Raw genomic sequence first — 13,477 nt, 5'->3', positions numbered from 1 at the left:
AGGACTCATCCAGGTTAAATATTTTGAAAAGTTATGCCTTTAATTTTTAATTAATTTTTCCTGAGTAAAAGTATAGGGAAATAGGAAAAGGAAAGAGGAAGAAAGATGTAATGGCTACAAAAAGGCTAAATAAAGTGTTATTGACTTTGTAAGATATGTGGAAATATGGTTCTTTTTGCATTTCTGGTTAAAACTATGAACTAAAGTTCTTATAAAAAGCAAAGCAAAACTCATTCAGAAATTAGACATAATCCATATAAAGGATGACTTGCTCAAAATTATTTTCCAGAGTTCTATTAGTTTGCTCTCAAGCAATGCTTTTAAATTTTACATGCATTATTTTTTGCTTTGTAGCCATTATATCTTTTTCTTCCTTCACAGAATAGGTTTGTTTCAACAATTTGTTTTTCCAACTGAATACTATTAGGGCAACAGAATGTAGTTATTTTGAAATGCACACCTGTTAGGTAGCCAAAGGACTACATCGTATATCCCCCCTCAAATCACAAACAGTCCGAGGCATTCTTCACTGATAAAGAAGACACACTGAATGAGGTATCATCAGGCTCTGGTGAGGCTTGATTGAAATCCATCTCTTCTAATTCAGGAGGTAAATCTGAGAGCAGTGCCTGAGTCAGAAAGAACATTGTTTTGGATTAATATGTGAATTTTAGAAATTGTATATAATAACATAATCCTCACATTTTGTTATATTCTATGGATATAAAAATGTGTATTTCCCTCTAAGGATCATATGCCTTACCAAAAAGAAAAATTCTTCACACATTATTAAGGAAATAAGAAAATACTAAACACTGAGAATGTGGATAATGTAGAATAAAATCCTATAACAAGAGAAAATCAGGAGGAAAATGAGCAACTATTCTGAGTCAAGTGCTTTTAAGTGTTTGAGCTAAATGATTTTTATACTAGTTTTGAGTGTTCACTGATCACTGCTAAAGGGCTTTAAAAGTGTATCCTTTATTAAAATATCCATGTCTGGCTATGCTATCCTTTAGACAAAATCACATTACAAAGAACCATTTCGTTCTTCATTGGGTGAATAAACTTCTCAGAAAAGAAGTTCTGCTATTCTACTTTAAACTTTAACAACTTGAAAAGAGTAACTTTTACCCTTTTCCTTAGGCTATAGCCATATGTACAGATGGCAAACACCAAATAGGGCCAGTTCAGTTGGTGAATCTTGCTGTTGTAATGATGTATCTGGAGGGATGCTCATTCCTCTGCGGGAGTAATTAGGATAAGCCAAGAACTGTGAATTAAGCTTGGTCATGGTCTGTTTCATAGGGACTTGCAGAACATGCATCTATACTAGAGAAATAAATGACTAACCAGGTTTTATGTGGTTGACAGTGCTCATTCCCACTTGACCATAAGAAATTGGACATAAATGATTGATTTGCTGCTCCCAATACTGAAAATAATTTAGCATATCTGGCAATTTTTACACAACATTATTTGTAATATGGGCTTTGGGTACAGTGGCAAACAAGCACAAAGGGACATGATACAAATGAAATCTTGCCACTCTCCAATTAAGGAACAGAAAGATAGGGCCTGTTGGAGAACATATAAAATCTACAGTTGAGATAAGAAGTATTGTCCTATCTTCTTTTTTCTTTTTGTTTTTTTCTTCTTTTGTTTTTTATTGGTGTTGGGGCTTGAACTCGGGGCTTGGGTGCTGTCCCTCAGCTCTTCAGCTCAAGGCAAGTGCTCTACTGCTTGAGTCACAGCACTACTTCGGTTTTCTAGTGGTTTATTGGAGATAAGAGTTTCATGGCCTTTCCTTCCCTGGCTGGCTTTGAACAGTGATCCTCAGATCTCAGCTTCCTGAGTAGCTAAGATTACAGGCATGAGCCACCAACCAGCGTCAGGCTCCTATTTTCTTTTCTTTTTCTTTTTGGTACATTTTTAATTGTAAAAATGTTGTACAGAGGGGTTACTGTTACATGAGCAAGGTAATTAGTACACTTCTTATTTTCTTTATTAGAAGAAGTGACAGCTATACATCCTACACTTTTTGCCTTGTAGCACAGATTAAAACTTTCTACGTTTTGTCAGGCAGTGTAACAAAAGGCTGGCTTCTATGTGGGAAAAAAGAACGCTGCTATTTATTTTATATCATTCTTTTTTATGAACTTCTTGCTGAAAAGAGTATTAATAAAGTAACATAAAAGTTCAACATGTTTTCTGTGGTGTTGAGTTACAGTAATAGGACACAGAACCATTGTCTTCTAGAACAACAGTATATCAAGAACTCAATTTAGGTACAATGGAGCCTTTGCTGTGTTGGGTGATCAGATCAAACTATCAGTAATACATCACTGGATTAAGTTTGCTATGCAATTTTGAATATGTTCTATTAAAGAGGGAAAAGTGTTCAAATTATCACTCACTTAACATGTGCTTAAAAGCCAAGTGGATGAAGAGATTTAATTATATTCTAAATTCTGATGGAGAAACCTAAAAATCATTACTTCATCATTGAATTAAGTGTAGTTAACTAAAATGAGCATAATAAGATACATGAAAACTTGAATAGATTAGGCAATATATGGTACTGTGAATGTACAAAGTTCGCTTCCAAAATTTTTCTTTAGTGTGTCACCAAACAGATGTTTGCATGATGATAATAATCATTGGGACTGCCTTTTTTATAGAGACTAAAGCCAACACAATTAACTTTCCTTTTTTTGTTCTTGGTTTTCTATATTAGGAACCAAACTCAGGGTCTCATACTTGCTAGACAGTTGCTATACTACTGAGCTACATTCCCATATCCAATTTTGTTTAATATATGTTCTTCAGCAATCACAACTATCTGACCAAGTATCATCTTTGTCAAGAAATCAGTAGTAATTTTGGCATGCATACAATCTCCAAAACACTCTTTGTATATACTAAGGTGTGAATGTTTTAACTTCTAAATGATACTCATTTTCATTTTCCTTGAAAAGTGGAGAGACTGAAGTTTAAGAATGGCAATTAATTTGGCTAAGATCATATAGTGAAATATCAGGGGTAATGAATTTCATAACTAATGACAGAACAATGCTAGAAACATTGTTTTAATTTTAAAATGGCAAAAAATTAAAAAGCAGACAATAATCTTTTGACTCTGGTGTTGATACACACCAGTAATTCCAGTACTAAGGAGGCTGAAGCAAGATAATTGAGAGTTAAAAGCTAACTCTGTCTTTATGGCAAGTGGCTAAAAAAAGAGTTCCAGTTCTCCCTGTGTTACATAGTGAGATTCTATCTCAAAAAAGAAATCACCAATAACCAAACATAAAATCAAACGCGGTATCATGTAATGTTTCAGTCACAGAGAATCATGCTTTTCAAAATACTGGATTTCTTCACAAGACCAAAATATTCTATAGACCACTCATTTTATTCAGTTTATCTAAACCAATATTAACAAATCAAAGAAAGGTTGGACTAATGGGATTGCATTAAACTGCAGAGCTTCTGCATGGCAAAGGACATAGCTAGCAAGATCAATAGAAAGCCCATGGATTGGGAGAACATCTTCACTAGCCATACAACAGACAAGGGTCTCATATCTAAAATATACCTGGAACTCAAAAAATTAAATCCCCCAACAACAAATCCTCAAAGGAACAACTGCCTAATAAATAAGTGGGCTAAAGACTTAAAGAGAAATTTCTCTGTAAAGGAAATAAGAATGGCCAATAGACACATGAAGAAAAAATACTAAAGTTTTTAAAAATAGAATCCAGCTGGACACCAGTAGCTTATGCCTGTAATCCTGGCTCCTCAGAAAAGGCTTAGATTAGAGGATATGGGTCAAAGCCAGCCCAGGAAGTGGGTTCAAATGGTAGAGCAGTAACCTTGTACAAAAATTCTCAGGGACATTGCCCAAGCCCTGAGTTCAAGCCCCAGGATCAGCACAATAGAAGAAAGCGGTGACAGTGATTCATTTTTATTAGGCAGGACAAAAATCATTTCCAGAAATAACCCTCTAAACATTCCATAGTACAAAGATCAAGCACTTAAGAGATTACTAGATTACTTTCATAGACCATTACTGTTTGTTCCTAGATTTACATATACGCACGTTATAAATAAAAATGCATATATAAAGAATAACAGATACTTATATATATATATATATTATACATATATAAGTATATAAATACCTCTGTATTATATTTACATGTATAAAAATGTATGTATCTAATAAAATTATATGAATAGATGTATTTATATTTATACTTGAAATTATATAGTCCAGACCAGCCTCAAACTTGTGATCCTCCAATTCCAGTTGCTGGAATTTCAGGTTTTTGGGTCTTTTGCATTTTTAAATAAGGTCCACCTGCCAATCTCAAGAAGGAAAATCAATGGTCTCTATTTTGTTTGATGACAATATAGGCTATAACAGTTAGTACAATTTTTATATCACTTTTTCTTTTAGCCAAGTATTTTTCCATATCTTTGTTCACTAGATTTTTTTATCAGAGCAACAATAGAATAGCAGGAGAAAAGCAAAAATAACACAATTACTTTTCTCATTTGTTACTGATCTTTGAGAAAGAATCAAGTCAAAGAAAAACTTAGAATAAGAAAATAAGGTAGAGTTTATATGCTATTCCTAGTTGTCAAGAGATATAGATAACTGATATTAACTGGTCATATAGCTAAATTCAAGCCATGCTACGATGTTTGGGACTAGAAACACACTCCAAGTTATTTTGAGGTTGGACCTAATTTTGTGGGATATTTTAAACCGTTATTTAAAATTTATGAGACTCTCATGTTCAAGACTACCACTTCTTTCATTTAAAATTGGTATTTTGGGTGTCTATACGCAAGCACATTTTCAGCATGTTATTCCAGTAAGCCTAACTCACATAATGAAGCAATCTACTTAAAGAAAGCTGGCAACAGTAACTGAAGGCTACTGTCTTGGGATGTATATATGTGTTCAGGGCTGAGGGAGTAAAATTCATGTAACTTGACACATAATATACACACTAGCATGAATCTCATGAGAATATTCTTCCAGTTAAAAATTTTGTGGTTCAACATGCCAGTTAAATATATAAAGCCTTTTTTCTTTGAAAAAGGGGAGAATTATTGGTTGTTAAGACTTTAATCTTCTCCCTCGAGATACTCTAGATGGGCTATGTATGTACAGTCTTGCCTATGCATAAGGCATGGATTTTTGTACTCCTGATATTTCTTGCTGAATAAAACCTACAGGGAGTTCTTACTAAATAATAGTGTGTCTCATTCTGCCCATATAGAACTCCTATGATAAGGATTCAGCATCTAGTCATACTATTCAGCAGCAAATTTGTTGTTATTTAGTATTAAATGTAGCTTTGCATATAATTACAGAATTCCTTTTCAAGTCTAATTAAATAGTACATAGATTTCCATAACGATATGAAGTAAAAATTATGATTTGGAAGGTATTTGTATGCAACACTTCACAGCACCAAACAATGCATTTTATCATTTCTGTGGAGCAGTAACTTTACTCACATTTTTAAAAAAGTGATGCATTATGTTAACAAAGAATTTAACAAAGTAATTCCATATTTTTTTTACTGATGGGCAACATATCATTTGTGTACTCTATAGCTGCCAGATAAATAAGATCCAGAAGAGGTAAATAAATGCCTCAGTTCTTTTATTCACAAAATGTGGCTCTGTAGTTAGGATAGCCCCATTTCTACAAATAGAGAAATTTATTTGAAATTCATTTAAAAATTGGTTTCTTCCTGTTAAAGGCTAACCTTGGGTTAATAAAGTATATTAATAAGTTATTTTGATTTTCCACAATAATAGTGAATACCCACTCTCAAGAAAATTACTGTTTAAAAAGATCATAAATTAGCAACAACGTCCTCCATAGCAAGCAAGGATGAAGAATAAAAATGAAAAAAGTATGAAGACCCCAAGAGTGACATGCCATTTTTCGTCATGATACATTGTGGCTTACTAGTCTCTTCTGGGACCTACCTGCTGTTGTTCCTTATCATCAGCTTTCATAGCTAGTATCAAGTTTCTAACAAAAGTCCGAAGTTTAAAATATTTTTGCTTTTGAATCTCTAGTTCATTTTCAATGAATCTGACTTCTTCATTCTGAAGAAAAAAAATCAAACAATAAAATTACCTTGTGTAAACCTTTTGTCTATATATATATATATATATATATATATATATATATATACAAAACACAATGAAATTTTAAAAGAGGAATCAAATTAGAAAGACAATAAATAAAATAAAGGTTTAGTATAAAGAGATGAAAAATACAGAAAGAAATTATCCTGTTACTCAAAGGCTGACTTTTAGGTAAATTGACAACAAAAAAATTTTGTGAGGTTAAAATTCCAATCAACTAAATCCCAGTAAAGTGGTGGGGGGACAAGAAAACATTCTCTTCTTGGAAAGAATCCTCTTATATCAAACCCAATTAGCACTTGGATCAGGATTACAAATAGAATCTAATTAACCCCAAGAGCAATGGCAGACTCAGCTATGCTGAATATATCATTCAGAAGGCAAATATTGAAAACTAAAATATTTACTGGGGGATTGCAATTACTAAACTGTAAGTGGTTTGCTGAACTACGCAAAATTACTAAACTTAAGTAGTTTGCTGAACTACACATTATACAATGTCTGTTGTTTTGAAAATATCTCCTAATATATATAAGTTGTCCAACTGAGTGAGCCTGTTTCTCTTCACTATTTTTGCTAGTTGTTCAGGGAAAGAACATTAGACTAGGAGTTAGGGGTATTGTAGTACTAGATCTACTGATAACTGTAAACTTAGGTAGGCTAATTAATTTCTCCAAGACTCCACTTACTAATCAGGAAAATGGCTATTATGTTGATAATTCAAATTTTGAACTTCTACATTTTGACAGCTACAGGTTTTAATAATATAATAGCCAGGTAAATCTTCTGATTAGATTTATAATTAAAACAAGTGTAATCCAGAAAGTATAGTATTGGCCAGGCACCAGTGGCTCACAACTATAATTCTAGCTACTCAGGAGGCTGAGATCTGAGGTTTGCAGTTTGAAGCCATCTTGGGCAAAAGGTCTGTGACACTCATCTCCAATTAACCACCAAAAAGCCGGAAGTGGAATTGTGGCTCAAGTGATAGAGGGCTAGACTTAAGCATAAAAGCTCAGAGACAGATCTCATGCCCTGAATTCAATCCCAAGGACCAGCATGTGCGTGCGCACACACACACACACACACACACACACACACACACACACACACACTCACACACACACAAATTGACAAAAGCATAGGCATACAGATCAATGTGACAGAATAGAGAGTCCAAAAATAGATCCACAGTTACATGAATGGTTATCAACAAAGGTTCTGAAGTCTTTCAAAGAAGAAACAAAGTCTAATTTTTAAAAACAAAATGCTTTAACAATATAAATTAACATGAAGAAAAAAAGAATTATGGGCTTAATGTGGTGCCACATGCCTGTGGTCCCAGATACGTGGGAAGTGGAAGTAAGAAGACTTCTAGTCTGAGACTAGCCTAAGCAAAAGTGTGAGACCCTTTCTGAAAAACAAACTAAAGCACAAAGCTCTGGGCATGTGTCTCAAGGGTAGAGATTACCTAGCAACCATAAGACCTTGAATTCAAAACCTAGACTGCAAAAAACCTTGAAAACAAAAAACATAATAGTAAAAAATGATTGTGCCTAGCCTCACAGGAAATACAAAATATAATAATAAATAGATCATACAACTACATGTAAATTCTAAAATTGCACAATATATACAGAAAAATAGAAATATAGAGACCATGGGTAAGGTAAATTTTTCTTATGTAGTACACAAAATTATGAAACTGATTATTTCATTTACAAAACTGACTTCAAAAATCACTTTAATAAAAATAAAAAAGCAAAAGACATATTGGCAAAAATACTTGCAATTTACATATCTGATATTAAAGACTTCAGAATTTGTAAAGAACATTTATAAACCAATTCAAAGACCAGCAGTAGACTGAAAACAGGCAAGATATCTGAATACACAGTTTATCAATAAAGTATATGATCTATATGCATACGAAAAATAGGACAATTTTCCATTAAGGAAAAACAAGTTAAAACTATGAGATATTAATATTGACATATTAGAACTACTAAAGTTAAAGTGATTGACAAAATCAAGTACTCATGAGAATATGGAACAATTACAAATCTCTGGTAGAAGTGTGAAATGATACAGATACTTTAAAAAACATTTTCCTGGTTTTAATAAAATTCACCATATAATTTTTCACCTAGTAATTCTACTTTATGTGGTCCCCTAAAATGAAAAAATAACATATCTGCAGCATATTTATACATGAATATTTATAGAAGCTTTATTCATAATATCTACAAACCAGAAATATTCCAAACTTTTCTTGGCAAATAACTGAACTGTAGTGGTGATTATACAGAAGTTTCCACTTGTCAAAACTCATCTAATTTATATTATAGAGACTAATTTGATTGTATTGAAATCACATAATACATGTGATTAAATGTACGAATCACACAACCAAGAATGGTGGTACAAACTTGCAGTACCATCTACACATAAAGTCAGGCAGAAGATTGCAAATCTGAGGCCAGTATACTCTACATAGTGAGACTGTTTTATAAGAAAAATAAAGGGGCTGAGTGAGTAATCAATGGTAGAGTGCAAGCTTAAGGTTCAGGATTCAATACCCAGACAATTCCTCCCCCTAATAAAATAACAATAAGAAAACCAACAACTACAAGGCCAACAACAACAACAACAACAACGCACACACAACACTTCAAAGAAAGAAATCATCTAGGCATGTTGATGCACATCTATAATCTCAGAGCTCAAAAGGGCTGAGGAAAAAGGATTATGAGTTTGAGGACATCCCAGGTAACATATGAGATTCTTTGTGGGAACAATACAAAACACCAAAACAAAATCATCCCTTCAGTCTAACTGAAGCTTTGTACTTTTGACCCTCTGTCATCTTCCCCTTTCCTCATCCCCCACCGTATGATACCCAACATTGTCCATTGTTCTTTTGAGTCCGATTGCATTAGCTTCTACCTAAATGTGAGATCATGAATACTAGTCTTTCTATAATTATCATAATATTTTCCAATTCAATCCATGCCTTCAAAAATTATAAATATTCTTCATTTGAAAGCTGAAGTATATGTGATACATATAGTTAATGATGTACATTTCAAAATTATTAAGAGAGCAAATATTCTTCCCAAAGAATATAGATATTTGTGGTGATGGATATGCTAATTAGATTGATTTAATTATTTCACATTGCATTAATAAATCATAGCATCATTTCTTACCTCATGAATATATAAACCAATATAAGCTGTCAATTTACAATTAAACATAAAAATTATGAAAATATAAGAAAAAAATAAAATGAATAAATTATCAGTCAACTTCATTGCCAAGGACCTTGAAAGTGAGCTGTGACTATTCTTTCAGCTGGTGAACAGCACTAGTTTAAAACAAAACTGTTCAAAAATATGTTAAAAATCCATGCATTTGGGGGGGCATTTTGTTGTCTCATTTGAGAATGATGCGGTAATATTAATCACATTCATTCTATGAACATTTTGTTATGTTTTGTTATTGTAAAAATACTGTACAGAGGGGTTCTAGTTACAAGAATAAGGCAATGAGTATATTTCCTATTGAGCACTGTTACCTCCTCCTTTGTTTTTACCTTCCCTTGCAACCTCTCCAACTCCTCCCTTCCCCCCCCCAAAGTTGTAAAGGTCATTTTCAGCATAGTGTCTTGTACATCTCATTGTTACAGTGGGTCAATCTGTATCCATATTTCAAGATTTTGTTATTTTCCTTCCCCTCCCCAAATTAGAAAAATGTATATACAAGATGCAGGGCACTGACATCAAAACAGTGAGAACAGGGGTTATACCTAGGGGGAAGAACATACAAAAGAAAAAAAACATATAGTACATTATAAATATGTTAAAAACAATAGCAAGAAAGAAAAAACCCAAGTGTGTCCTTGTCTTGGAATTCATTTCGCTTAACATCGTCTCATATGGTCATATGTATATAGCTTTTGACCTTTTTTGCTTGTTCTAGACATACAGTAGTTATTGCAAATAAGGGAACCCATGGGACTTATGTTCCTTTGGGCCTGGCTTACTTTACATAATACAATTTTTTCCAAGTCTTTCCATTTCCTAAAAATTGGGCCATGTCATTCTTTCTGATGGAGGTATAGAATTCCATTATATATATATATATATAGATAGATAGATAGATAGATAGATAGATAGATAGATAGATAGATAGATAGATAGATAGATAGATAGATAGATAGATCCATTCATGTATTGAGGGGTATCTGGGTTGGTGCCATATCTTTGTTATGGCAAATAATGCTGCTATAAACATAGTTGTGCTGGTAGCTGGTAGTCTTGTTTGCGATCATTTGGGTAAATGCCCAAAAGTGGGATTGCTGGGTCATAGGGGAGCTCTATGTGGAGTCTTTTATAAATTTTTATTTTTTATTGTGAAAATACTGTACAGAGGAGTTACAATTACATGGGCAAGATAATGAGTACATTTCTTATCAAGCATTGTAGCCTCCTCCTTTGCTTCCCCTTCCCATCCCACCAATGTTGTAAAGTTCATTTTTCAACATAATGACTTGTACATCTCATTGTTGCAATGGGTCCACCTGTATCCATATTTAAACGATTTGTTTTTCCCCTTCCCCTCCACAAATTATACCAACATCAAATACAGTGAAAGCAGGGGTTATACTGTGGGGAAGGACATACAAAGCAACAAAGAAATAATTTTATAAATGTGTTAGAAACAATCGCATGAAAGAAAAAAAACATTGGAATACATATCTTAGGGTTCATTTCCCTAACATCACCTTATCTGACCCTTTCTGCTTGACTCATACATATACTAGATATTGCAAATAAGGGAAACCATGGGACCTATGTTTCTTTGGGCCTGGCTTACTTCACTTAATATAATTTTTTCCAAGCCTTTCCATTTCCTAACAAATGGGGCAGTGTCATTCTTTCTGATGGAGGCATAGAATTCCATTTTGTATATATCCCACATTTTCTAGATCCATTCATCTACTGAGGGGCATCTGGGTTGGTTCCATATCTTAGCAATAGTAAATAGTGCTGCAATAAACATAGTCACAGTCCTGCTGGTAGCGTTAGTGTGGTCTTGTTTGTAAACATTTGGGTAAATGCCCAAAAGTGGGATTTCTGGGTCATAGGGGAGCTCTATGTGGAGTCTTTGAGGAACCTCCATACTGCTTTCCAAAGGGGTTGAACAAGTTTACACTCCCACCAACAGTTCAGTAAGGTTCCCTTCTGGCCACATCCCCTTCAGTGTCTGTTGCTATTAGTGATCTTGATTATAGCCATTCTAACTGGGGTGAAGTGGAATCTCAATGTTGTTTTGATTTGCATTTCTTTTATGGATAGGGAGGTTGAGCATTTCTTCATGTGTCTATTGGCCATTCTTATTTCCTCTTCATAGATGTTTCTCTTTAAGTCTTTAGCCCACTTATTTATCAGGCAGTTGTTTCTTTGAGGATTTGTTGTTGGGGGATTTAATGTTTTGAGTTCCAGATATATTTTAGATATGAGACCCTTGTCCATTGTATGGCTAGTGAAGATCTCCCAATCCGTAGGCTTTCTATTCATCTTGCTAGCTATTTCCTTTGCTATGCAGAAGCTCTGCAATTTCATGCAAGCCCATTTGTCCAACCTTTCTTTGATTTGTTGTGTTTCAGAGTCTTTATTAAGAAAATTTCTGCCTGTGCCAAGGAGCCCTCGAGTTTCTCCTATTCCTTCTCGTAATGTTTTCAGGGTGTATGAACGTGTTTAAGACATCATTTATTTTACCAGCTCAGTTTAGAATTTACTTCACCTGATAAAACCTTTCTTTTCAGACCATTTAATATCAAGTGAAATGTGTACCAGCTAAATTCTTATCCAAAGAACCTTCAAGTACCTAAGTTACAAGTAAACCTTACAATAAAATTTACCATTCTTCATCTGTGTTTTATTTATTTACTTTACTAATTCTATGCCTGTTCAGCTGAAGGCGAGTGCTCTACCACTTAAGCCATGGTTTTCTGGTGGTTTATTGGAGATAAGAGACACCTGGACTTTCCTCCCTGGGCTGGCTTTTAACCAAGATCCTCAGATCTCAGCCTCCTGAGTAGCTAGGATTACAGGAGTGAGCCAATGGCGACCGGCTCCGAAAGTCTTTTTGAATACAGGAAATATCTATCTTCATTATTGTAGGGCCTCTCTTGAATGCACTGTCTTTTAGACTTGCACTCACAGATCATCAAAAAGCATTTTGAAAACATTACATTTTTCAAAGTCAGAAACATTTTTTCACTTGCAGGTTTTAATTTTTCATGTAATGTTTCTCCTCGTTGGTATTTATGAAATGGTTGAAAAACATCAACAGCGTTAAGATAATTGAAAATTGTATTCCTTTCCTTCTTTTTGATGCTTTTTTGCAAGCCTATTAAGTGATTCTTAGATTACAGCAGTAATTTATGTATATTTCAGAGATTTTCCTAAGTAAATGGAATGCTTGTGCGAGAAACTAAGATAATATAAGCCACTGAATTCCATACAGAAAAAAACTACCTTATTTTTCTTTTTGTTAAGATTATTCCTACATTCTCAGTGGTTACCTTTCAATACCTCTCCAAGATTGTTGGGAGCACAAAAGGTTCCAAGTAGACCAGATATTTGATCTCTGAGCGGGCTATTAATGGCTAACAAGCCTGAGGTGCTATGTTATTATATAGTTTTTCCTGCCTCAGGTACTGTTTACATCGACTTGTCTTATAAGCATAACACCTAGCAATAGCAGTTTCTAGTGATGCATCTTAATCATTAACTCTGTCCAAACTGAGTGTTGATGGTTGTATATCAATAATGATCTAATTTACCATAAAATATTCATTTACTTTAATAAACTTCAAGAGTAATAGATTAATTCAATGTAGGAAACTTTATAATATTCCATCTCCTGATCAAAATGGTATTAAAATTATTTCCAAAGACAAATTAAGTAATTTTTGCAATTAGTCAGCAATGAAAGTTACTGAGCAATGATGGGCTCCAAGCAGGTAATGCATAGTGGAATAAGCTCTCTGCTTTCAAGATGCTTCTGATGAATACACATAAGAAATCAAAGTGATTTTCATTTCCAAACAAGGAATATTAACATCTATATTTAAATAGAGTGCAATAATTTTTTCCAAAGATAATAAATGTCTGAATTGTAGTAAACATACTGATGTCTACAGTGACAAGTGCTATGTGAGGTTTAACCCAATCTTACTTTAGAATTAAAGTAACAAAGTTCATAAATGGGATAAACTGAAGTATTT

General features: G+C 33.7%; 1 protein-coding gene across 1 annotated transcript in view; it reads right to left on the bottom strand.

The window, feature by feature from the left end:
• Positions 1-236: 236 nt before the first annotated feature.
• Hdx (highly divergent homeobox) overlaps positions 237-13,477 on the bottom strand; it is a 114,423-nt gene continuing 101,182 nt past the window's right edge. The window contains exons 9-10 of the mRNA XM_013024985.1: positions 6,016-6,138; positions 237-629 (exon numbers count right to left, since the gene is read on the bottom strand). Of these exons, the coding sequence (XP_012880439.1) occupies positions 504-629; positions 6,016-6,138 (249 nt within the window). The 3' untranslated portion in view covers positions 237-503. The remainder of the gene's footprint in view (positions 630-6,015; positions 6,139-13,477) is intronic.

Source organism: Dipodomys ordii, unplaced genomic scaffold (assembly GCF_000151885.1).
Source record: "Dipodomys ordii isolate 6190 unplaced genomic scaffold, Dord_2.0 Scaffold80, whole genome shotgun sequence".
In the NCBI taxonomy this organism is placed as follows: domain Eukaryota; kingdom Metazoa; phylum Chordata; class Mammalia; order Rodentia; family Heteromyidae; genus Dipodomys; species Dipodomys ordii.
Note: the sequence above shows the minus strand (reverse complement) of the source record. Positions and strands in the feature narration are given on the sequence as shown.